This window comes from Sceloporus occidentalis, unplaced genomic scaffold (assembly GCF_023333645.1).
Source record: "Sceloporus occidentalis isolate IW3139 unplaced genomic scaffold, rSceOcc1.0.p SCAF_204, whole genome shotgun sequence".
NCBI lineage: Eukaryota > Metazoa > Chordata > Lepidosauria > Squamata > Phrynosomatidae > Sceloporus > Sceloporus occidentalis.
The window spans coordinates 1,055,910-1,083,634 of record NW_028317184.1 but is presented as its reverse complement, the minus strand read 5'-3'; the positions used below and the strand labels follow the sequence as shown (position 1 = coordinate 1,083,634).

Genomic DNA, 27,725 nt, shown 5'->3' with positions numbered 1-27,725 from the left:
ACAGTAAAATAAAATATACAATACATTATATGACTTGACAATACTGTATATATAATGTTTACAATAATGAAAAAGTGCATTTTGCATCATTCACTTTAGTAAAAGTTAAAACTTGCAAATCTACATTTGTGTTTCTTTGTTCTGGGATTACTAATTGGCAAGCACCAAAGATATCATTATCTTGAAAATCTTTGCTAATGCTCTAGTCACCGAAAATAACAAGTTCAATAGGGAATAATCAGCTGATGATGTTGACAATAATTTGTTGACTTTTGTTTGCAATCACAAATTACTACCAAGCAATTGGGAATGCTATGATGCAAGTCCCAACTGAAGAACTGACATGAGAATTATTTAATGAATGACAGAATGGGATGTTACATGGTCCTTGATAGTTATGAACATTTAACCAAAAATAATTTTAAAAATAACTTAAAGTCTTTAGAATATGCATAAAACACTAAACAATTCAGATTTAAGTTGATATGTTTTGGATGTGTGCAATAAAAATACACAAACAATCTACTAAATGATGTAACACTGGTTATTAGGTGTTGCTCTATTTGATTGAAGTCTTTAGAAACTAATAATGGTATAAGATACTCATTTATACATGTGTAAATATTTTTTTAATTAACTAATAAAAGATCTGATGCTTAAATACACATGTATATTCAATGTTTTAACAAAGGATGCAGTTCATAAAGCAATCAAAAACGTCAATGTAATATGTTTCTAGTTGGATCTGTATGTCGGCACAGTAAATGTTATTAAAAATCTCATTGTGGTTAAAGTACTTGATAAAGCAGCACATAAACAAACCAAGAAAAATTATATGTTACAGTAACAGTTGTGACAGTCCTTAAGAATAGATTTGGTGCTCATAGATTCATAATCTCTTCAGAGCTTCCAAAAGGCCTTCTGCATGGTACCTTGTACTAAAGGACAAACACTACAATGCTTCTTCACTGCCTTTTTTTCATGACAAGGGCCTAACTTATTCAAAGGTTTGATGATAATAAATGCAAGCTGTTAGATACATAGTATAACCTACGGTAAGAAGTTCTCCTTACTACCATGGCAGTAATAGCGTATTAATCTAATTCATACTGTTTTAAATATTGTTTTTTACTTTTGACTGTACAAATACTAAAATAACCATTCTGTATAACATCATGCAGGGCTCAAACATAAGTAGGTGTGTGGAACATAGAAACACATTTCCACACATAGGAATAGGAAATGTTTAATAAATTGCAAATTATAATTATTATGAGGGAGATTTCCATGAATTACAATGTAAAAATACACAGAGCAACATCATTTATTTCTGACATTTAATGACCCACATTTTTTTATTACTATAGATTTGGTTCAGGACCAGGCAAAGAACAAATTAGCACCTCAGAAATGAATTCAGCACCCCACATCTTCAGTTTGGCCTTAAGTTTCCTGTGAGCTATCCAGGGAAATACCCCCATTTAAAGGGGAAATGGGCGGGAAGCAGGGCGTGTCAAGACCCCGCTCCAAGCCCCTGAGAATTAGTGTAGCTGAATGGACAAGGTGTGGGCGCTCTGTGATTGGGGTATGTAAATGTGGGGGACGGGAATCCCAAGGAGATATAGGGTGCCCTTTGGGACAAGGACGGTGGCAGGGCGCTTCGTGAACAGTTCGCTCAATACACACTGCCTGCCCGAAGAGGGCCGAAGAGGAGGTCGGAGGTCAGGCAAGCAGCTGGAGGGGTGAGTAGGCCCGGCACTTCTTCTCTGCAGATGAGAGCTCCTTCAGTGCACACGGACTCCACGCGGCTATCTGTGATGGTGGTACTGGTGCTTCCTGGATCTTTAAGCAACATGGCTGCCGCTGGAGGTCTGCTGGGCGCTTGGCTGTAAGTATTCTTCTCAGTCTTTGGGGTCTGGGGTGGGGGTTGACCCAGGTTTGTCCGTGGGGGATTTTTTGCAGGGTCTGAGGGGGTTTCCGGATGAGTGAGAGCACGGGGGCATTCCAGACAGGCTGGGGTAGAGCTTGACGGTCGATTTGGGACCAATCGGGGCATCCCCTGGGGGCGGTAGTAAGTTTGTTTAAGGAACACTAAGGGGGATGATTCTCCCCCTTTAGTTTTGTGGTCAGTCACGGTAGCTCGGAGGTGGCGGGCCTGGGGGGGGGTCCGCGGCAGCAAGGGAGGTGGCTGCTCTGCCTGGCGGTGTTGCTGCTGGGAGTGAGTTGGTGGCGGTGGTTGATCCGGTGGCTGGGGTGGTTGACGTGGCTCATGGGGCATTGTATATGTGTTGGCTGGGCCCGTTGAGCCTGTATTTGAATCAGGAGACCAAACAAAAGATTAGGAAGGGGGGATTCCTTGAGATTTTCACCCTTTTACCATTGGAGGAGGCTCCTCCTCTGGCGAAAGAAGGGGCAGATAAGAATTCCCAAGAAAAGTGCCTTGATAATTATGGTGGTTTGGACTTGTGGCGGTATGACGAGTAGTTCCGCCAAGGACAGTGTTAGTGGGCGCCTTGTGTCGGTTCAAGTACGAATGCTGTATTTGCGACGGAGCCCACCCTAATGCCTGCTGTCAAGCGTGCATTTTTTGTGCATTGGGTCCGGTGGCCTCAGGGACTGTCTTCATCTCTTGGAGATGGTGTAGGGCTTGATGTGGCGGTTTGGGGTGCCCTTCGCGCCTGATAAGACGGGGGGCAACTAACTGCCTTAGCTTTCTCGGAATCGAGGTTGATTACGTGGCTATGGAATGTTGCTTGCCTGCCCACAAGCTGGCTGACCTGAAGGGGTTCGGGGCTAAGGTGCGGGGGATGCAGAAGATCAAGCTTTGCCAGTTGCAGTCGATGCTGGGGAAGTTGAATTTTGCCTGCTGGGTTTTGCCCATGGGTAGAGTCTTCAGTAGGCGGCTGGTGTGGTTAGATCTCGCCATTTTATACAGCTTACTCGCCCACTGCGGGATGATTTGGTGGTATGGGGATCTTTCCTGGAAACCTACAATGGTCTGTCCTACTGGCAGGCGATGGAGGTCTCGAACGCCCAGCTGCCTCTTTATATGGATGCTGCCAGGTCCGTGGGGTTTGGGGCTATCCTGGGCACGTGGTGGTATGCCGAGAGGTGGCCTGACTCTTCCAGTAACTCAGGGCTTATGAGGAACTTGGCGTTCCTTGAGCTTTTTCCCATACTGGTGGCGGTGGAGGTGTGGGGTGACCTTCTCAGGGACAGGCGGGTGATTTTACCATGTGACAACTTGGGTGGTTTAAGCGATCAATAATTTGATGGCGTCCTCCCCTCCGGTGGTCCGCTTCTTACGTTGTCTGGTATTGTGGTGTTTGGGTCTGAATGTGACCTATAGAGTGGTGCATATACCTGGTGTTAAAAACGTAACGGCTGATGTGCTCTCTCACTTTCAGTGGGAGGAGTTTCGAGCCGCGGCACTTTATGTGGACCAGGAGGGGATCCCGTACCCAGTGGAGCTATGGGCCCTTGGGTTGGACGAGTGACGCATTGGATCCGTAGTTCGGTGTATGGTGTGCAATGAGTGGGCCGGACTTGAGTGGGAATGTGGAGGTTTCTTTTCTCACGCAGATCGGGTTAGGGGTTTGCTTTCCCTGCTGTATAGGTGGGAGTCTGGGGGGTGTCCCCGTCTGTGGCCTCTGATTGTCTGTCAGGCCTTAGTTTCCTGTGGTGGGGTTGCCGGATGTTACTAAGGACTTTGTCCTTCGGCAAGCCTTGAAAGGGTGGAGCAGGGGTATGGTTTCTAGGGATGCTAGAAGGCCGGTGTCGGCGGAGCTGTTGGTTCGGTTGTTTGGTGCGCTGGTGTCGGTGTGTATTTCGGGTTTTGAGGTTCGGTTGTTGCGGGCGGATTTTGCTTTGACGTTTTTTGGGGTCATGCGGATGGGGGAGTTGGTTAGCCAGAGTAAGCGGGTTCCTGGGGATGTTTTGGTGGTCGAGTTCAGCTCCAAGGGCTTACGTTTTCAGATTCGTCGGTCTAAGACTGATGTAATGGGTAAGGGTGCCTGGGTTGAACTTGGTCCCATGGCAGGCTCGGCCATTTGCTCGGTGTCAGTGGTGAGGGATTTTTTGGTGGTTCGGCTGGTGTATGGGGGCCTGCTCCTGGTGCATCAGGAAGGGTCCTTTTTGTCTTTTTGGTGGGTCCGTCTTCTCCCGGAGCTGGTGGAGCTGTCAAGGTTGTTGAGCCCCCCGTTGGTACTAGTAGTTTACTGGGGGGGATATTTGGGAGTAGTGCCAGTTAGGCTAATAATCAGCGGGCGCTGGGGCGGTCTAGGATTAAATTGAATAAGTGGATGTCTAAATTTGTGTCTGGTATTCAAGGGGTGTTGGTTAGGCATAGGGTCTTAGAGGGATGCGGCCAATCTGTCAAGGAGCGATGGCGTTGAACGAGGTTGTTTTGCATCTGTTTCATTTAGCTCTCCGGGAGGCGGTTGGTTAGGCCATAGCGTCGGTGTGTGGGGGGCCCCTGCTGATTTTAGAGGTTAAACAGCAGGGTTTGTAGCATGTAGTGTGACCTTGCCGGTCTGGTTTTGCTACGGAGTTTGGATACTGTGTGAAGGAAGGCGAGTCGGGCTCAATCCTTCCCTGACCTCTGATGTGCTTATGGACGTGCCCACCGAGCTTATGGTCAGTTGGTGGTTAGCATTGGTTTTGGGACAGCGGAAGTTAGCTGTCCTGGTTTTTTGGATGAGGAGGGAGGCGAGTACCTGTGCTTTGGACTGTAAGGTGGTGGTTAGGTTCCGTTACTGTGTTGGACATGTTTGAAGGGTTTTATGATTTTTTATGTATATTTGTTTATCCATTATTTGTTATTTATGCATTGGTTGTTTGTGTTGTATATCTATGTATTTATGTTAATCTTATGTAATAGTGTTTTAGGCCAACACAGTTTGGATATGGTGTTTTTAATAAATTGAGCTGTGGCCTGTTTTAATCTAGTTCAGTCTAATGGTTTTTATTTGGTGGGGTTATAGTGGTGGTTGTACCTTCATACATGCAACCCAGAGCATTCGGGTGTTGATCCGTTTCTCCCAAAGAGGTCGTGAGGGAAGTAGAGGCCTAGTCCCAGGGAATCAATGTTAAAGGGGGGTAGTAACATTTGTGATCCAAACTCATGAGTATCGTGTATGCAAGTTGAAAAAAGCAAGCAGGTTGTAACTTGTGTGCTGCAAATGCAAGTTGGGACTCATTTTATAAATTTACCTTGTAACCTTGACCCACTGACATTTATGAAGGATGCAATTCAGCTCCTTTTTTTGGATGGCCAAAAATGAGGGCCGATGGCTTTTTTTGCTGGATAACTGCTGGATGGGTCATGAATGGGTAAGGGGTATTTTCCCCACAAGTTTTCATCTTCTGAGTGTCAGTAGACAATATACTGTCTATACTATGCATACTGCCCACCTTTCTGGCACCCAATTAGTGCTTGTATGGACCTCATTCCATACACTACCAAGGGTGGAGATACAAAACACTAAAAATACCAAAAAACTAATGTAAGTTAACTGAACTCACAGGGCAGTGATAGAGGTAGTATGAGATGTGGTCTGTGCCCTACCAAAGCAACAGTTTATTTTACCAGCATGTGGGGCAGGGCAATAAGCCCTACTGCACAGAAGATTAGAAAAGACACAAACAATTGCCCCCCTTTGGTAGAGATAGTGTCTGGGAATCCTATTTGATTTATTGTATTTTTTTTTTAATTTTATTTGTTATTTTGTTTGATCTCATCTGAAACTTGCAAAATTGATTGTTGAATGCCTTCGCAAACCTCTTAGTGAATCTGCAAGTTTTTTTGCCAGTTCAAACATGCAAGGGCATGCAATCTGCTGTGCTATGGGTTACCAGGGACTTAAAAATTCAGTTTCTTTTTTAAAAAAGCCCTAACTACTCCTACCTCTAAACATTCAGGGTAGGAGAGTTAAGACACATCCAGTCCACCCTTTGGGTACCCTCCTCAGTACCCAAAGGGTGGACAATGGAAATCACTGTCCAAAGGATGCAACTTTTTTTGGGTCATACAGTGTTGTCAACTGATGCCATTTGTGTAGACCGTGGCTGTTGGTTGTACAGTGATGGGAGGATTAGACATGGAATGGGTTCCATGTCTTTAAAAGGATTAATTCTCTCTTTAACTGTCTGTTTCATCCTGCTGAATATTAAATGGGGGTTATAGGTAAACTTTTACTCTCACCCCACCTCACTTAGGCTGGGAAAGAGTGGGGGTTGGTTCCCTTTTTCTTACCAGGGATTTCAGTGACCTATCATTTTTACACTTATTTACATTATATATATACTGGTGGTGTTAAAGAACTATATAACACAACTGAAGCTCACAAAGTCTTGTATTTACATTCTGCACTCTGTGAGTGTGTCTCACACAGTAACTGCAGTGATACCTTGAGATATCTTCCAATAATCTCTTACAAAAATTAAATTCAAATAGTTAACCTCAAGGGTCACTACAGAGCTCTTGCCCATGAGCACATGATCTATTGGGGAAACTCAATACAATATATACAGTGATCACAGTCTGAAATTATTATTTATGCTAGGTAATATTGATTTTCTAAATTGTAATCTGCAAATATTTTATCGCTGCAAAGAGACAAACTCTTTTAGTTAGATTCTGAAAAACTTACAGAAAAGACTGATCACAAGTGTTTACTATATTCTTGCTAGATCTTGTTTCATCAAAAGAGGAAACATTCAAGAGATATTGTAAGTTTAGTTTTCTGAACCTCAACATTTTTTCATGCTTTGTTAAAGATACCTTATGAGTCCATTTTGCTATACCCATACACTGCCATAAATGTCTAACTTCAGATTTTCTCTCTTTACTATTTCTTCGACCTTAATAAAATGAAGTTAATGCTCTCAAAAGTGAATTCTAACAAATAAAGGTTAGTCCAATAAAAACATTACCTCAAACCACAAAACACATTTTTTGGCTAAATGAATACTTGATTTTATAAAGATGTTATAAAGCAAGTGCACAGTGATGTTGTTTATGATTTATTATGGGTAATATATGCATTTTTGCTTCTTTTACTTGTGAAAAGAATGCATTTAGAGACAGTTTCTATTTGTTATCTAGTCCTAATTTTTCTCCATCCCCCTCACAGGTAATGCATAAGGAAAACCAAACCATCGTTACTGAATTTTTAATATTGGGATTCCATAACCTTCATGAATTCAAGATACTGGTTTTCTCTTGTCTCCTGATTATTTATATTGGAACATTAATTGGGAACTTTCTAATTATTGCTTTGGTCTTGTCCAACATTCGACTTCACTCTCCTATGTATTTATTTCTCAGCAACCTGTCATTATCTGAGATCTTATTTACCACTGTCATTATGCCTAAAATGCTTTATGTCACATTGGTAGAAAAAGGCACCATATCTATCAATGGCTGCATAACTCAGTTGAGTATGCTCGGCTGTATGGTATCAGTGGAGTGTTTCCTGCTCACTGTGATGTCTTATGACAGATACCTGGCTATTTGTAATCCATTGCGGTACTCACTTCTTATGAATACAAAAGTTTGCCTTAGCCTAATTCTCCTGTCTTGGATTGGTGGCTTCACTGGTATATTCATATTGATAATTCCAGTGTTTAAACTCCAGTTTTGTGATTCTAATGTGATCGACCATTTATTCTGTGACTTACCACATATTCTTAAATTGTCTTGCACAGAAACATTTGTGGCTGAGAGGATGGTGTTTTATTTTTCATCTGGCATTGTTTTGCTTCCATTTATTTTTGTCCTTGGAACTTATGCTTGTATTATTTTTGCTATAGTTAGAATTCCTTCATCTATAGGTAGGAGAAAAGCCTTCTCAACCTGCAGCTCTCATATAGCAGTTGTGTCCACTTACTATGGAAGCTTGATCATAATGTATGTTTCCCCATCCAAACAGCACTCACTTACAGCAAACAAAATCCTATCTTTGCTGTATACTGTGGTGACACCTCTGTTAAATCCCATAATCTACAGCCTTAGGAACCAAGATATCAAGATGATACTAGGAACAGTTTTTATAAAAATGCGCAGAACAACTAAATTTGATAGCCATTAGAAATGTATTATTAAAGTATTATTTGTCCCTAACATTTATTACCAAGAGTTTTTGACATTAATCTTTATTGCTTGACAGAGAGTGCCATCACATTCCCCATCTCTGTCAGTCTAGTATATCTCAATTGGGCTAAAAAGATCTTGATACTAATTGTATAATAACCACTCATTTTCTGAAAAATTTATTTTTTTGTTTGGTTTATGCATAATTCTTCGATTTTATTGTATTATATAAATTGTAGGTTTGCTTGAAACGTCCACAAGTGCCAAAAACAAATTTTCCATGGTCAAAGAAATATTGCAAAAATGGTTTTATTTATGAGGCAGTAATAATGAAGACACAATTTGGTATACACAACATGAATTAAGAAATTCATTGTTATGGACAACACTGGTTAAATCAATTTGATTTACCTAGCTCCTAAGCATGTGGAATATTGGCATATAGGAGAGTATTAGACATGTCAAACCTGTTGTGCATTTGGTTGCCTGTGAGGCAGTATGTCAGGATATTGATTTTGGCTAAATATCTGAGAGAAGCCACATCACCGTGCACGCCCCTCTCCAGGAGATCATCAGAGAGCAGTGCTGGATTCCTACACAAGACTAGCCAGGGCAGGAATAATAAATAAAATATATAAGTGCGTCTGTGTACTGTTCATATGAGGCTACTACTGCATCAGCTGTGATTATTGATGTTTTAAATAGGTTTGTGCACCAACCAGTATACATAAGACTAAATATATGCAGCACATCAGACTTCCTTTTTCCATTATACTATAATATACATCATTGATGCCATGCTCCGTGGGAATGGGTAGGGTATATAAACCTCACCTGAGCTTAAAATTATTCCTGCCTATGCCCCACCCTTTGAGCAGGGCTAGTATTTTGCCCCCACCCCGAGAAATATTTCATGGTTAGTTACACCTTCTCCGGCTGGGTTGAAGCCAAATAATGCTTAATAATGGAGATTTTTTTACATTATCATCTACATTATCCATAATAAGTGGACTGACTTTAGATGACTTACAAATCTTAGTCCTTATGAGTAGATAAATATTCAATATAGCTCAAACTGACACCTGATGAACACAAAGTACATTTTAAATTAAGATTATTAGAATTGACAAAATCTAAAAGGGGCCAATCAGTTCTGCACTCCCTGACCTAATAAAAAGTAATCATCTATGTACCGACCAACGTAAACAATGTAATATTTCTACTTATCCACATTTTTTTATGTTTCAGAATATATTTTATCTGCAGTCATGTGAAACTACAATGGGGGCGCAGTTTACACCCTCGTATGCAAACCTATAAATGACTTGGTGGCAAGAACAACATTTGTTTCAGGATAATAATGCAGAATCAAAGGGCACGTATCTGCATGGACACTGTGTCTGCAAATGTTGTAACTTCGTAGATAAAAACTTGTGCTTTTGGATTCGTGCAAAATTTGCTGATTTGGTCAAATCGTACAGATCACTGGAAATGAGGCCAGACTCCCCCATAAAACAGACAAAAACCAAGCAAAAAGCTTTGAGTTTTCATCCGAAATCCACATTCTCTGAATGTCTTCTGGCCTTCTCTCTAGTTATTTTTTGCTCATGATTGTGTACTATGTATTTTATAGTACATTTATATATATATATATATATATATATATATATATATATATGTGTGTGTACGTGAGTTTGCCCCAATGCACAGCATCATTTTAATTGATTGATTTTATGTTTTGACTGTTGCCTTTAAATAGGATACATGCTTGTATTTAAAACGGACTGTTTAGGAATAAGCATATATCTGTGCGAACGTGTAACTTATGTCAAGCACACAGTAAGCCTGTCATATGTTATTCCGCATAAATCCCATAACTCTATAGTGATCCAGTCATTGATGGTTGTACTGCATGACTCCCATCATTATACATTGAGCCAGATAACAACAGTGGTACAGCATAACTCTCATAATTATATATTGAGCTAGACAATTACAGTTGTACAACGTAACTCCCATCATTATATCGTAAACCAGACATTGACAAAAGTACAGCATAGCATCATTAAATAGTAAGTTAAACACTGAGGGTGGTACAGCATAACTCCCATCACTATACCCGGTGCCTGAAGGTGGTAGAGTATAACTCAATATATGCTGAGCATGATAGTGGTAAACTACAACTCCCATCATTACATAGTGATCCAGACAGACGGTGGTACAGCTTGACTCCTATCACTATATATTGATCCAGATACTGATGGTTGTAATGCACAACTTTCATCATTATAGATTGATTCAGATAATGACAGTGGTACAGCATGACTGCAATCAATATATAGCAAGTCAGTCACTGGCTGACACATGCTGTCTTACACTCTAACTCATGCTCTCACACTCTTACTCATGCCTTCTGACACGCTCAGGATCTCTTATTTTCTCACTCTCTCACACTAATTTGCTCTATCATATTCTCTCACACTCTCTCACACGCTCTTGCACTCTCATCCATGCTCTCTCCACTCACACTCACTTATTTATGCTCTCATTCATGTTCTCTCACTAACTCTCATGCTCTCTCATTCATACACTCTCACACTGTCTTACACTCTCACTCATGCTCTCTAACCCTCTTACTCATCACTCTCTCATGCTGTCTCACCTCCTCTCCCACTCTCTTACACTCTTACTACACGTTCTCTGCCAACTGCTTCCAAGTCCCTGTCTCCTTTCCTGCAGCTCCACTTCTTCTTTTGCCTCTTCTGTCTTCTTCCTTCTGTCCTCTTCTCCCTGGTACTAGCTCCGCTGACCAAGGCTGGTAGCTGCAGTGTAATGCTGATAAATGTTAAATAATGCACTTGGAACATAAAATACAAGGCACAATATAGCATTGGGGCACTGTTCTGTCAATGGCAACAGAAGAGATAGACTTTGGAGTAATTATTTATTTGGTTAACAGGCAAACAGTAAAACTTCAGAACACGCAAACAGGGGATAGATAAGTGAAACAACTCCCAGCAGAAGTGGTAGAGACTAGTATAGTAAACAAGCATGGGATAGGTATAAAAGTATCCTGAATCAGTGAACGCCCTTGTTATCTGAGATTTATATGAATGCACATAGTAGGCAATTTCCTTTCAAAAACAAGTTCGTACGATTCCAAATGCACAAGTCTATATATATTTATATGATTGTTAACAGCAATCACACTCCAATCCTGCCCAGGCATACCCAGATTCCAGCATGTACTAGCTGACTTGGCATGATAGGAGTGTGATTGCTAACAGCAATCACATTCCTATCATGTCCAGGTTCTGGCATGTACTGGTTGCCTGGGCATGATAGGAGTGTGATTGTTGTTAGCAATCATATATATATATATATTAATATTGTGATTATTATTGTTCACATGTGGAGGCATAGAATCAGACATACAAATCCCGTATTTGCAGGTATACAATAATAATGTATGGAAACATAGCATTGCAGGTATAGATCAACAGAACACACAAACCCAGAATTGCAGGTACAGATCAACTGGAAATCACATGTAAACTCAGCATTGAGGTTATAGATCAAATAAACAACACATGGAAACAGCACTGCAGGTATTGATCAACCTAATAAGACATACAAACCCTGTATTTGCAGGTATACATAAATAATGTATGGAAAATAGCATGACAGATATGGAATTTACATAAAAACTCAACATTAAAGGTATAGATAAAACCCTAAATTGTAGGCATAAATCACAGGTTGCACAACCCAAAGACACCCTGCTTGTGCCATCGTTGCCTTTTTACAAATCAGTTACACATCTATGATACATACAAATACTTTTTCATTCACACAATAATTTATTCTCTCACTCATTCACACAAAAAATGTACACATATTCATTACTGCATTCTCACAAATTCATCCACACATTATTTCATACTCGCACTCATTCAGACAATTCTCACTCATTCTCACTATTTATTTCAATACTGTTACTACCCCCTTCCTCACTAGCTACCCCCTCTCTCTCCCTTCTCACTATCTCTCCCCCTTTGTAGTTCACTTACCCTGTGGAGGTCCTGCGATGGGAGCACCAGGCCTCTGCCTCACTGCTGAGCGCCGGAATATGACATCATATTCCGGTGCTCAACATGAAATGCCGCACCGTGACAGAGCTAGAGGCTTTGTGGAGGAGAGTTAGGGGCGCCGAGCAGTTGCTGAAAACATATTCATGAGTGACCGCTTGGCAGCCCTCTCTCCACATAAAAAAATTGCAGGACTGTCCCAGGCAATCCGGGACATGTGGTCACCCTATTTGTTACTTGATTTGTAATTTTCCTGATTGATTGTAACAGTGCTACACACATTCATATAATGTAATGTATGGAACAGTATAGAGTGTTGGGAATTATGATGTACTTTATAATTATATAATGAAAAAGACATTGGAAATGGTACAGCATAACACCCATCACTCTCACACATTTACCAATCCATACTTACTAATCCATATTTACCAATCCACACATACTAATCCACTCTCACTGTCACTCTTACTGAATGCTTTCCTGCTTTCCTATCTTGTCACTTTTCTTGTTACAGCAGTCAGCTCCTTTTCCTCCTATTCGCTCTTCTTCTTCTGGTTCAGAGGGAACGGACGGCGGTGGGCGCAGCTTTTGCCGCACGCATTGCAAGGGAGCGGTATAAGAAGTCTTTAACAGACCTCCGGCTCCTTTGAGTGATTTTAAGCTGGTTAAAGGGAGATCCTTGATCTCCCCAACCAAGCCTGCTCCTCCAGCGGCGGACATTACTGTCTGTCCCCACCCCCGTTACGTATGCTACTGCCTTGCTGAGGACACAGACCGTATCTGATGACCCGCCATCCCTGTCCTATGGTTTGGAGAGGGATAACAACAAAAAATTAAAATCACCTGTAACAAGGTTCACTTACCTTTTTAATGTCCCATCCAGGAATGATCCTCCTGCTTCTTTATGGAAGTGTCCTTAGACACTGATCAGCCATAACATTATGACCACCTGCCTAATTTTGTGTAGGTCACCAATTTGCTGGCAAAACAGCCCTGACCCGTCGAGGCATGGACTCCACTATACCTCTGAAGGTGTGCTGTGGTATCTTTAAGTATTGTAAGTTGCGAGGAGGGGCCTCAATGGATGCCTCCTGGTGCCATGTGTTCTCCAGGTAAGCGTGATTCATCAGACCAGGCCACCTTCTTCCATTACTCCGTGGATCAGTTCTTATGCTCACGTGTCCACATCAAGTTTGAGGATGAAATGTTCACTTGCTGCCTAATATATCCCCCCAATGACAGGAGTCATGATAAGATTAGCAGTGTTATTCACTTCACCTCAGTGGTTATAATGTTATGGCCACATAGCGAAGTGGAGAGTAAGAAGATCTCTTACCAATTACAACAAGTCCAGACCAGTTACAAACTGCCACTCCTACTGTTGCATTTGTCTAGTAGAAAGCAAATCTTATAAAATCTAGGGCTATTGCCAGTGCTGTATTTATCTTTGGGGCTCCAATACAATAAATCAAGCCGTGCACCTTTAGGAAACAGAGTGCCGGGTAAAGACGCACAACACCTTTTAATGAAGTCTGTAGAGGCAGTGCTAATGCTGTATACCACAAGTGTCATAACTGACAATTATTCAAATTCAAATGTACAAAATTATACAAAAAATATAATGGAATTAGGAATCTACCACAGTTCATACCCTCAAACAATTCAAAAGTTTTACGACAATGTCTTAACCCCTTAACGACCAATGAGGTGCCAAGAACGTCATGTAATAAAGGTCAGTTAACAACCAATGGCATTAAACAAGCTTAATGTGATCGCTTTCTTCACTTAAACGGTGTTGCTGTAATGCCTGAGGTCAACATCAGAGGCCACTGTACACTGTATGGTGGCGGATGCCCGTTTTGAAAGAGTTTAGGAGGCAATGGCGTCCTTTAAAAAAATAAACAATTTTTCAAGAGGGTCTCTCCAGACCCTCCTGAAAACTCTGGCTCCCCTTTCAAGTTGAATACAGGTACTGCATTCAACCATGTAAGTCAATGGAGCCTAGCTTTCCAGTCACAATGTGAGTAGTAAAATTTTAAAAAATAATTTAAAAAATGTGGTTACATTTAAAAAAACATCCAGTTCAGCAAACTATCTAAAAGGCAGCTGATTATTAATACAGAAATATAACAAATATAACATAAATAAAGTGTCTCTAAAGCTACTGAAAGCAGCGAAGTGACCTAGGAAATAATAAACCTTATCTCTTACCGATGCTTCCATAGGAGGAGAGATTGAGACCAGGTGCTCTTCCCAGCTCATGTGGTGAGGAAAATTGCCTTCTCTTACCCACAAACCTCTGCAGGGGCAGGAAAAGGAAATACATTGCCCTGTATCTTCTCAAAAATCCTGACATGGAAAGAGTTAAAATACTAGCATTTCAAATACCCAAGGGGTGTCTACTTGATGATGATTTGTTTCATGGGGTAAATTGGAGTGGCCGGGTTCAAACCCTTTATTGTCCTGAAAAACCCCCAATATATAACTTGTGTGAGTACACTAAATGTGAGTTGAGAAACACGGTTAAACACGAGCACTGCAAAAATGTTAAAAACAGCCTTGGTCACAAAGGGTACAAAAAATAAAAAACAGCCTGGTCCGTAATGAGTTAAATAAGATGAAAATACAGAACTTATTCTATAAGTCAGTGGTACTAAACAAAACATTAGAATACATATTAATCCTGGAGTTATATTAAAACAACACTGCCCTTACGAAAAATTACTGCAGTTTTTTCTGAAGTAATACTGCAGTTTTTTGGACATGAAAAATTGGACATACTGCAAACCTACAGTTGTGCTTCAATGTACCGCAGCTTTATTGCATTTGTACTTCCGTACAAAAATAACTGCAGTAAAACTGCAGTACAGTGAAGTACAAATGCAGTAAAACTGCAGTAAATGTGCAGTAATACTGCAGTAAAAGTGCAGTATTGCAGTTTTTTCATGTCCAAAAAACTGCAGTATTACTTCAGAAAAACTGCAGTAATTTTTTCGTAAGGGTGGCCATATCTGCATTGCTTAATTATCTGTGGAGGATTGTTGATTGTTAACAAGAGATGTCTCAGGAGAGTGCTCATCCGTGTGATTTTTTTGCAATGTGAGCCAAACAGTCATGCGAACTGTATATAAGCTCTATAGAAGCAATTTACTTCAGCTGTGGTTGGGACCGATCATAGGTAGAACCATTTAACACAATTATTTTAGAAAGCCCTATATTAATGTACGATGAATTATAAATGTAGGGAAAATCTATACATAGATAGCTACTTAAGAATATTTGAGCTGTGTTTTCTTCCTGCTTCCTAATCATTTTTAAACTCTCATAAATGAGTTATTCGTCTCAACGGTAAAGAGGCAATAGAGGTAGGTCTTAGAATACCTTTAGGATGCTTTTTATTTAAGAATGGAATATAAACTTATTTATAAAGCATAATTTTTTAAGATATGTATACTCACTTATACCTACTTTACATGATTCTAGCTTTTATAACAAAAATCTCAGCAAGACCCACATCTTGGAACGATGACAAGAGGCATAATGAAGGAGACAATGAATTTAGGTCACAATATAAGACAATACGAGTTGCACTATAAAAACTTGCTCTAGTTAACATTTTCCAGTGGTACAAAAAAGGGAAAGGGGTTGGATGAGTTATTTTTTTTTTATAGAAGACCCAACAACACTATTTACATTTTACAGGTATGTGTGTGGCTCTAGGATTCTAGTTGAAAATATTTAGGAGGCCCATCTTATGTAAATTGATGAAATTAGAAACATAAACTAAGAAGCATAATGTGTATAGTGACAAGTTCCTTAAAGAACAATATCATTTATACTGATGTAGCAGTTGCATAATCACATTTTATGGAATGTATTACTAAATAGTCATACATGATAAATAGCTGTAAATAAATCACACAGATATCAATGACCTAACTGATCTTTATGCAGTTGCCACATTTCACTAGTCCAGATTTACTGATGTCCAATGCACATCTTTCAAACACACAGTACCGTTTACATAACAAGGAGGAAGATAAAAGAATATACTACTGAACCAGATTAAGTTACTTTGGAATTCCTGAAAGATTTATCCTACTTTATTTAGACATGAAAAATTCCACCAGTGAGGATGGATTTATCCTTTATGCTTTTTCAAGCAAAATGGCACTACATGCATTATACTTTGTGCTGTTTCTATTCATTTATCTTGGTACATTGTTGGGAAATATATTGATCATCTTTGTAAGCAGCATGGATTGCCGTCTTCAGATCCCCATGTATTATCTTCTTAGTAATCTTTCCCTCATGGACATATGTTACACTACTACCACTCTCCCACAAATACTGACCAGTCTTCTTTTGAAGTGTCCAACTATCTCATTTCCATCATGTGTAGCTCAGCAATATTTCTTCCTCTCTTTGGCAGCCTCTGAGTCTTCATTGTTGGCTACAATGGCATATGACCGATATGTTGCTATTTGTTTCCCACTGAACTATGTGACTATAATGAATAAAGAAGCCTGCATCAAATTGACATTTGCAGCCTGGATAATTGGATGTATTTATGGAGTAGTTCACACTGCCAACACTTTCAGGCTACCATTCTGTGGTTCTAAAATACTCAACCACTTTTTCTGTGATATCCCTCCATTGTTAAAGATTTCCTGCATTGATACATACTTCAATGAGGTGACTATTTTTGTTGTGGGTGGTTTCCTTATGCTTGGATGCTTTCTTTTAATTTTTGGATCATACATGCGGATTCTTTCATCTGTATTGAGTATTCCTAAAGGCCATGGCAGGGAGAAAGCCTTCTCTACCTGTGTATCTCACCTAATTGTTGTCCTGCTTTTTTATGGTAGTGGAAGCTTTATGTATATGCGCCCTAAATCTAACCGTCTGGCTGACAAGGAATGGCTGCTCTCCATTTTCTATACAAGCATTACACCTCTCCTTAACCCTCTCATATACAGCCTGAGAAATAAAGACATCCAAGAAGCACTACTAAAGCAGATAAACCGCAGAATGTTGCAGAGATAAGGTTCGGTATTCTAATTCAACAGGATATCTTAAGTAGCCAGAGTTCAGGTCAAGCAAGACACTAGAATTAAGATGTTTGACTCAAAATGTGATGATTACCACTTGTGAGGACCTACTGGCTTTTCAGGCACATGTATGTAAATTCTTTTTAAAATATTTATAAAAAATGTTTGCAAAGTTTGTCTCAGATGAAAGACTCAATTAGATATGTGCCAATGTCATCGTGTTCGGTATTAGAATGAGTCTATGCAATAAACCCATGTGAACTTTTATATTGACTTTCCTTTTTTTGTCTGGAATCACAGCTGCAGCCCTTATACAACACTCTCCGGGTGTTGAGGAATTTCAGCAAAAAGTTTCGATAGGGGGCGCTCGTGTATTCCACGCAATAAAAAAGAAAAAAAGAAAAAGAAAAAAACAAAAGTGCAGGTGTATAGGAAATTGCTGTGCCCTGCGTATTGCAGATTATGCACTCACAGTGTTTTTGTGTAGTTCAATGCGTCGCAGGGGTACCCTCAGGGTCCACGTATGGAATATATGTCAAAGAAAGGAACAAGAGAAGAACCAATAGTGTGTATTTCATATGTCGCTAAAGGCGCAAAAAATAGAGTTGTACTTACACTAACACAAGTGTAAAGATGCCCGTAGTCGCTGGTGATGTTCTGGTTGCATCCGTGTCCTCCTCTGTTTGATGGATCCAATGATCAATATTAGTGGATGTGTGGTGTGTCAAACAACCACTGTCCACATAAGCGATATGGTAAAACGTATATTTATTCCAAAAATTGCAATAAACTGGATCTATGACAGATGCAGCTAAAAACTAGACAAATAAAATAAATAAATAAATGAAAAGCACTAGTACAGGTAAAAATGGTAAAAGAAGTCCAAAAAATTCACTCAACGCGTTGTTTTGGATGCTTTCCAATAAAGCCTTTCTTCAATTGTTGAACTGCTCCAAATTATGTGAATATAAATGTACGTGCACGGAGAGAGAAATAAGACACACGACACACTCTGGGTCAGGTCCAAAATCACTCTGCTTTATTTTGTTTATATTATAGATTATATAGTGTCCGGAAATAGGGACGTCAGGTTACGTAAAGCTTATTAATTGGTTAATCCTGAAACTATGCGGAAATAGGCAGAAAGGCAGAAAACAGTTAGATACTTTCCTGCAACTAGATATAGTCAGGATTATTCCAAAAATTGCAATAAACTGGATCTATGACAGATGCAGCTAAAAACTAGACAAATAAAATAAATAAAATAAATAAATGAAAAGCACTAGTACAGGCAAAAATGGTAAAAGAAGTCCAAAAAATTCACTCAACGCGTTTCGCCATAAAAGGCTTCATCATAATCTGCAATACGCAGGGCACACCAATTTCCTATACACCTGCACTATTGTTTTTTCTTTTTCTTTTTTTCTTTTTTTATTGCGCGGAATACACGAGCGCCCCCTATCGAAACTTTTTGCTGAAATGTTGTTTAGCTGCAGCTATGATAAATCAACAGGTACATACGCTCATTTATGTGCAAACAGGGAAAAGAAAAAATGCCGGTGCGCTAAGCTAGTCTCAGGCTCAAATAATACAAATGTATAATATGAGGCCTACCAAACAGTGTGAGCATGCTGCAAATACAGTGTGTTGGCTTTACAATGTATACAAAAAACAAAATACTGTCTGCACTTCTCACCCTAATAAAGTTGGCAACAAATATATAAACATACTATAAATGAGAGGTTTTGGTTATATGAATTGGCCTCATTTATATTATGTTTATATATTTGTTGCCAACTTTATTAGGGTGAGAAGAGCAGACAGTATTTTGTTTTTTGTATCAACTGAATAAGACATACAAACCCTGAATTTTCAGGTATACATAAATAATGTATAGAAACATAGCATAGCAGATATGGATCAACAGAATCACACACAAACCCAGCTTTGCAGGTCTAGATCAATTGGAATTCACATAAAAACTTAGCAATAAAGGTATATAACTAAACCCCCTAAATTACAGGTATACCTTACAGATTGCACACCCCAAAGCCAGCCCTGGCGTCCATGCTGCCCACACAGAACCTGACCAGCACCCAGATTACATACATAAGACTTGCCATCATTGTCTCCAAACATCCCATCATGAGTTAACTTTGTCCCCAACAGCCCGCCCTGTGCCATCTTGGTCCCCAAGGCTTAAATACCCTGCTTGTGTGATCTTTGCCTTTCTACAAATCTATTATACATCTATGATACATACAAAACCTTTTACAGTCACTCATTAATCCACACTTTTATTCACATAATTCATTCACACAATAATTTATTCTCACTCATTCACACTATTCATCCACACATTAATTCCTTCTCTCAATCACTCACTCACTCACTCACTCACTCTTTATTTCAGTATTCTTATGACCCCCTTTATCTATCTCCCTTCTCACTATATATATATATATATATATATATATATATATATATATATATATAGTCCTTACAACCTTTTCTCCCCATGTCTTACCTTTCTCATCTTCTTTCATCTTCCATCATCCTGCATCATACATTATCCTCTTTCTTCCATGCTGTCATGGGAGCATGAGGTCTGTCACTCCAGGCCTCTGCTTTAGTGCTCCCTCATCACTATGTGCCGGCTATTGATGCAAAGCGCTGGGGTGACGTCATATCCCCGCGCTCTGCATCATTTGCTGGCGCGTAGTGGTTAGGGAGCACGGAAGCCAAGGTCTGAATTGACAGACCCCGCGCTCCCTAATGTTGGGCTGCTCATCGGACACCTCATACCCAGACCAGCGCAATGCCCACAGTGTGCCCGATGAGCAGGGCTGGTTGTGGGGACAGCACAATCGTGCAGCTGCCTCTACACTCCTCTGAAGACTGCCCCAGGGGAGGTGGCCTCTCTGATCGCCCCTTCCCTATATATACGCTGCTATTTTTTAGGGGCTTCGTGGTGAATGACATTGCTGGCAGCAATGTAATTCACCACGGGGCCCCTAGAACACTGGGCCCCTGGGCAACTGCCCAGAGTGCCCATGCATTAAGACGGTTTCCTAAATGTTCTGCTGGTTAGGGAGATCCGTGATCTCCCCAACCAGTCCTAGAGGCTGCAGCTGCTGATTGGGCGGCTGTGTGCCCCCTCTCAGCTGCGCCTGAGGCGACTGCCTCACTCGCCTCACCCTAGCTACGGCCCTGTCCGCTACTATTATCTCTGCAGCATTGGGAGCGGAAATCAGTAGGTTCACCATCAGGAGTTAAAGGGCCATAAGTTTAAGTACGACTTTATTGACCTGGTCTCTCAAGAGGAAAAAAGCGCCCTGCCTTTGGCACGTAAAATGTTAATGCTTTGGTTTAAAATAAAAGCTGTTTTAAACCCTGTTTCTAAAATACAAATACCTGTTTCTACTATATTCCTAATGCATATCAGTTTTAGTACTATCTAATGAGGCCATTTCTATTCAAAAAAATTCTATAAGGGAATTATTAACTTACTTTAACGACATTGAACTAATAGATTTTCCAATGTGTCCTCTTGTGTAAGCAAATTCATTATTGTAAAAAGAAAAAAGAAAATATTCTGCTTAGTGTTAATGAATTCTCAGAAGTGATTAATTACAATATAATGATTGTGTATATAACTGATATGAACTACAGCCATGTAGATGTTGTTGTGGAAATCCAGAGTAACACTGCTATTGGACAAAAGGTAAAATATTTTACAACAGTGACTAAGAAATTTTTTTCCAGTTCCTCATGACTGCATCTATTATCAGTCAACTGCCACCAGAACCACAATTTTCATGGAAATCAACACCAGTTTTGGCCTGCTCAAAGATGCCTCGACCATCTAATGAGGTTAATGGATAATGAAGTTGTGGAAAGTCAATGGTATTTCTTATTTGGTAAAATATGTGAACAAAATCTTTTCTGTTCTTAGAGTGGTTGCTTTAGAGAACTATGAATCATTATATAGTTTTTTATAATTTTAGATATATTAACTAGATCTGTATTACATGAGCATCAGTCTTTATTTAGACTGGAAACATAGTCACTATGTTGCTTAATAAAACCTCAGATGGCAGGGCTCTAACATATTTTGTCTTACTTGGTTTCCAAACTTCTCCAATGATTCAACATTTTATTTCATTAATATTTTCTCTTGTTTATCTAATCACAATCTTGGAAAATGCTGCTATCATCCTGATTGTTAGATGTAATTCAAACCTCTGCACTCCAATGTACTTCTTCCTCACAAATCTATCTTACTTAGATTCAATATATGTCTCGGTTACCGTCCCCAAAATGTTAAGTGATCTTTTAACAGAGAATAATACAATAACTATAAAGGAGTGTTTACTGCAACTGTTCCTTTTTTTGTCATTGGGATGTACTGAGTGTTTCTTATTGGCAACTATGGCCTTTGACCGATATCTGGCCATCTGTAACCCACTGCGCTATCTGAATATTATGACCTCTAAGATGTCCCGGAGTCTGACTGTTGGTAGCGTATTTTTAGGTTTCCTCTCAAGCTCATTCTCTATAGGTCTGATATCTCAGATGAACTTCTGTGACTCCAAAACAGTCAACCATTATTTTTGTGACATCTCACCAGTTATTAACCTCTCCTGTGATGACATCTCAACTGTGGAAATAGTGAATTTTATAACTGCAACATTTGTTTTGATTAGTTCCTTGGTTCCCATAATAATATCTTATATGTATATATTAATGACTATACACAAAACTCCTTCTAGTAGTGGATGGAAAAAAGCATTCTCTACTTGTGCCTCACATTTAACAGTAGTTGTTTTATTTTTTGGCACAACTATATTTATGTATGCACGACCCAAAGCCATTGATTCATTTGATTTTAATAAAATTATTTCTGTATTGTATACAATCATTATTCCTTTGGTAAATCCTCTGGTTTACACTCTGAGAAACCATGAATTGAAAAAAGCCTGTATAAAATGTTTGCAAGTATTTAATTTTTACCAAAGAAAGAGACATGTAAGTGCATAAATATATTTTAAATATTGTGCATGAATTGAATTAATTAAATAGTTGAAAGGTAAAATATGTTGTGTAGCAAATAATATTTTGTATACATATTTTCAAGAGCAAGCAGATTTTCATATACGTATAAAGCAACAAAATAAGGTACAAAATTAATCTGCAGTTCAAGTTGCACTTCAAGTACATCTCCAAATAAACATAAATTATTTAAATTCAGTATAACTATTTAACATTGAATACAAATTAAAAGTAAGATATTTTCGATTTCAATGCTAACAAAGCTAAACACTCCTTATTCAAGACAATCAAAATATCATATCGATTGCCAAAATAGAAACTGTTTATTCATTTCATGTCTTGTGCCAAAATTATGTGATAGAGTTAATATATATTTAATATAATTTCCGATGATAAGTGCATCAATTAATACTGTATAATTTAAAAACTGAATATTTGATACTGGATCTAAGAGGGCAACTGGCAACATTGAGGGACATTGAGAACAAGGAGAGGAGCTTACTCCTTACTGAATAGGCACTGGCTAGGGTAAGTGCTGGTGAGGGTGGAGAAAGTATCTAGTGCACAGAGATGGGTAAGCTGCAAGAGGGAATGTAGGAGTAATAGGTTTAGGGAGGCTAGCTCAGGGCTTGCTCAAACCAACATGTTTGCCTGTTTGTGCAAGGATGTTGGGGAGGGTGAAGATAGAACTAAGGGAGTAGCTTATGTAGATTCATGGCAGGTTTGGGAAATTGTGAGGGGAATGGTGGGACCAGCCTAGATAAGAAAATAGTAGACATGGAGATTCCTTGTGGACGCTGCGGTGTGATCCCTTTGGGAACCACAGCAGTGTCCTCCCCTCCTAAATGACTTGACTGACAAGGCCTGTATAGTGGTCGCATTGGAGGCTTGGCCACATGTTTGGGAAAGTGGGACATATCTTGTAACTTAGGCATCAGGCATCAACATGTACAGACCACTGTGCTGAGTAGATTATGAAACACCCAAGCACATAAGAACAAAATGGTGAAAGAACTCTGTTTAGGGTGCCTGGCCAGCATCATAAGATGGAGGGCTAGCCTGCGTCACAGAACAGATGCCAGCTAGAGATAACATCATGACGTAAAGACACTCGTCCCTGGAAGATTCTGGAAACAGCGTGCAAGGGCAGCCCAGGACGGATCCAGGGATCCATACGTCCAAGACAAGTGGCTCTTTGAAAAGACTGTTCTGAGGGATTTCCCAGTCCCTGCTGAGTTTATCAGCTAGAGGAGTGATAACTACTTGGCTCGCTGATGTATTACTGTATTGACATTTGACACTATAGCATTGATTGCTGTGATATTGATTGATTGCTTAACTCTTTTTACACACACATATATACATACATATGATTTTACACATAACTATTTTCTATCTGCTGTAGTAAGTTCTATATTAAAGTTTTGCTTGAGGGGGGCATGGCCTGCAGCTGAAGAGAGAGGATGCACGGCTGAGCTCCTCTCCAAACAACCCTGATAATACCGGCACAAACCGGCTTTATACACGGCTAAAACACCGGCAAGCTGGGTCTCGGACCACCGTGATCCCTGGAGCACATACCGGACACGATTCACGCCGCGGACCTTCCTTATTGCAGAGAAAATAGCGGCTCTGAAGAAAACCGCACAAAGCGGCCGCCATCTTATCTCCTCGCTCCCTAATCACCATCCGCTGCCCGGCACAGAAACAGCTCTGCCACATCCTGACAGCGGCCGCACAGATCCCATCGCTCCGGTCGTCGATACGGTACTCCAGCACTCCAGCACCGATACGGAGCGAGACACAGGCAGGGTAAGGGACGTTTTCACCCCAGCCCTCCGCCATTTTCTCGTCACTGTAGCTCCGGCCCTCACACGCTGAGGGGAAGGAAAGCTCCCGGCCAAGACACACAGCAATCCCTGCCATATTACAAACGCTGTTCTGTTGAGAGCAGAACTAGACTACCCGGTTACTGGGCATTTTGGTGTCCGATTTTCGGAGGAGGAAAGGGACAAGGGGGACAAAATAAATATAAAAAAAAAAAAAAAAAAAGGTCTTTTCAACTATACTACAAAATTTACCTACTATCACAGGTGGGCAGTATTACATAACAACTGCCTCTCCATTAATACATTTATATCTTTGCCTACTGAAGGGCATGTGAAAGCATCCTAATACGGATCACTACGCTCCCTCCACCTTTGTATTAACTCACATTATGCCCAGCCGGCGGTCTAAAAAACAGGCTCCACTTAAACTTACTACATTTTACTCTCCAAAAGACAGCAACCCATCGCTATCTACTCTACCTTCTTCAACGGAAACTACACAAAGCGATTCTCACCCGCTATCACCTATTCATTCCTCTACGTGCTCAACTATGCCTCCCAAACCCACCCCAGCAGCCTTTACTACACCCTCAGAGGCTGCTGCCTCAAACACCTCAGTGGAAGACTCTAAACTCTCACCTACAATGGAAACCACTATTCGCTCTTTATTTCAAGAATTCCGAGAATCCCTACAACAAGATTTTATGTCCTCCCTCAGTACCTTATCCAAAGAAGTTACCAACATAGGGGAACGAACTGCACACCTTGAGGAAAAGATGGGGGAATTTACTGACGCTCATAACGCTCTAGTAGACAACCAAAACGAAATGACTGATGATTTATTTGAACTCAAATTGAAATTGGCAGACCTAGAAGATAGATCTAGATATATATATAGATATATATATAATATCAGATTCCGCGGAATTCCAGAATCCGTGCAAGCTTCTGACCTCAGGGACTTTCTCATGGCTTATTTTACAATTCTTACACCTCAAGCAGATCAGTGGGATATGACTATTGAAAGGGTCCACAGACTTCCAAAACCCTCTCATCTTTCCAAGGACGTACCCAGAGATGACTACAAAGAGAATGTGCTAAAAGCAGCCAAAAATCCTCCTACTTTACCTGACCGCTTCTCTAAAATAGCGTTATTTGCTGACTTGTCAGCAGCTACTTTGAAAAGAAGAAGAGCATTCTCTACTTCCACTGCAATCCTGAGAGACAAAGGAATTCCTTATCGTTGGGGATTCCCTGTAAAGCTTCTTGTAACTAGGAATGGAGTCACTCATACACTTCATCATCCCAGTGCGGCACTTCACCTCATTAACAAATGGTTCCCTGACTCCATGCAAGAGACTTCTACATCTCCGCATATAGAGAGACCTTCCCCTCTCCGCCAGGAATGGACCACGGTTGGAAAATCATCCTCCATGGATTCATCATATGGACACAGACGTTCTCACTCAAGATCCCGATCTCCTACTTGAGCACCAGGGTGTCCCAAGAAGTACATGGACACCTGTTAGCAGACTTCTCGAAGTTTCGGATCCTCTGGAACTCTCGTCCAATACACCCGGTTCCTCCGCCAATCTCCATTGACTGTAGCTCCAGCGTCTTCCTGACTGGACATTCTTTAGCCACGTATGGTTAGTGATTACTTTCTATATTGAATCAGGGTTGGGCAGTCAGTTTTTATCTCTGCCTTAATGTTCTTATGCACTTCACATATATCCACCCTCTCACTTGCCACTGTAAACCTGACGGTTTGGGAATGTTCTCACAGAACACTATTGTTGTTATCTAAAGTTAATTGTTAACTAGTTTGAAAATTTTCTATATGATCACTGTTAATGGTATACTACTTCACTTTTGGAGTTGGGCAGGTGCGTTACTTTACCCAAATACTTTAACTTATCACAATGGTGATTAAACTATCTACTTTGAATGTGAAAGGTTTGAATAGCCCCTTTAAACGAAATTTATTTTGGAAAAAAATGTCGCAATCTACAATGTGATGTAATTTGTGCACAAGAGACTCACCTGCTAGACTTCGACACCTTCCGGGTTAAACATAAGAACTTTCCTAATATCTTTTTTACACCTAATACAAAAAAAAAAGGGGAGTGGCGTTCCGCTTGTTTAATGTAACCTACGATGCTAATGGTCGATACATAATTTTAAACTGCGACATTAATAACGTAAAGTTTTCTATTGTATCACTCTATGCTCCTAATAGGCGACAGGGGAAATTTCTTTCTCACCTCCTCACGACTCTCAACAAATATAGATATGGGGCGATTATATTAGCTGGGGACTTTAACAAGGTCCTCTCCCCCCGCTTAGATAAAAATCCTCACAACACCTCGGATAAAAACACAGACATTTATAACATTCTCTTTAAAGAGGACCTATATGACACATGGAGAACCCTTCACGCTGAGGAGAGAGAGTATACGTTCTTCTCTAACCCACATCACACATACTCGCGTATTGATCTTATAATAGTAGACAAATGGCTTCTCCAGAAAACTGTCTCCTCCACAATTGGAATTATATCATGGTCGGACCACGCTCCTGTCTCAATATCTATTAGGGAACAATTTAACACTCCGCCTACTGCCCCCTGGAGACTCAATCACTCTATTTTGGGTGACCCAATTGCTAATTCTATAATAGAACGGGACCTTACTGAATTCTTTCATTTTAACTCCCCTACGGATACTAACATTCTTACGAATTGGTGTGCCCGTAAAGTTGTCTTGCGTGGTACCTTTATAAAATTGGCCTCGGGCCAAAAAAAAAGTAGATTAGCCAAGACACAAGACATCCTGCACAATATTAAACTCATTGAAGACACACACAAACTATCCAGAGACCCTGCTTTGCTTAAGGAACTTAAATCATTACGTTTTCAACTCTACCAACTTTTAAACTTTAAATTCGACTTTTTTCTTAAAAGGACGAAAACCCAATTCTACTGGCAGGGTAACAAAGCAGGCGAACTATTAGCGAATCGTTTTAAAACGAAAATAGCAAAATCTAAAATTCCATTTCTTTACGACAAACAGGGGAGAAAAGTGTTGGACCCACAAATGATCACAAACGTACTAGCAGATTACTATAGGGACCTGTACAACCTCCATCTAGATCCGAACACCCCCCAACTGACGTCACTCTCCATTTCTTCTTTTTTGAAAGCTATTAATCTCCCCTCTCTTAACAACGATAATTTACTTCTTTTGAATAATCCTATATCAAGAGAGGAGATAACATCGGCGATCTCCTCTTTGAAACCAAATAAATCCCCGGGCCCAGACGGACTGACTGGGGAATACTATAAAAATTTTCCCACATCTTATCTCCTCAACTTCATATAGTCTTGAACGAAATTTTTAATACAGGTGTCATTCCCCCTGAGATGCTACACGCAATTATCATCACACTCCCTAAACCAGGTAAAGCCCCCAACAGGCCCGAAAATTTTAGACCGATATCTCTGCTAAACAATGATTTAAAATTATATACTAAAATCTTGGCTAACAGGTTTAACGACATTCTTCCATCTTTAATTAATAACGACCAGGTTGGCTTCGTTAAAGACCGACAA

The 27,725-nt window shown here is 40.1% G+C and overlaps 1 protein-coding gene across 1 annotated transcript; it reads left to right on the top strand.

Moving 5' to 3' along the window:
- Window positions 1–21,305: 21,305 nt before the first annotated feature.
- Window positions 21,306–22,274, top strand: LOC149278011 (olfactory receptor 6Y1-like). Its single transcript, XM_089502507.1, has one exon. The coding sequence runs from the start codon at window positions 21,306–21,308 to the stop codon at window positions 22,272–22,274; it is 969 nt and encodes a 322-aa protein (XP_089358633.1).
- The last annotated feature ends 5,451 nt before the right edge of the window (window positions 22,275–27,725 follow it).

Coding starts and splice junctions, on each gene's coding strand:
- LOC149278011 (XM_089502507.1), top strand. CDS start 21,306: ATGTTGCTTAATAAAACCTCAGATGGCAGGGCTCTAACATATTTTGTC.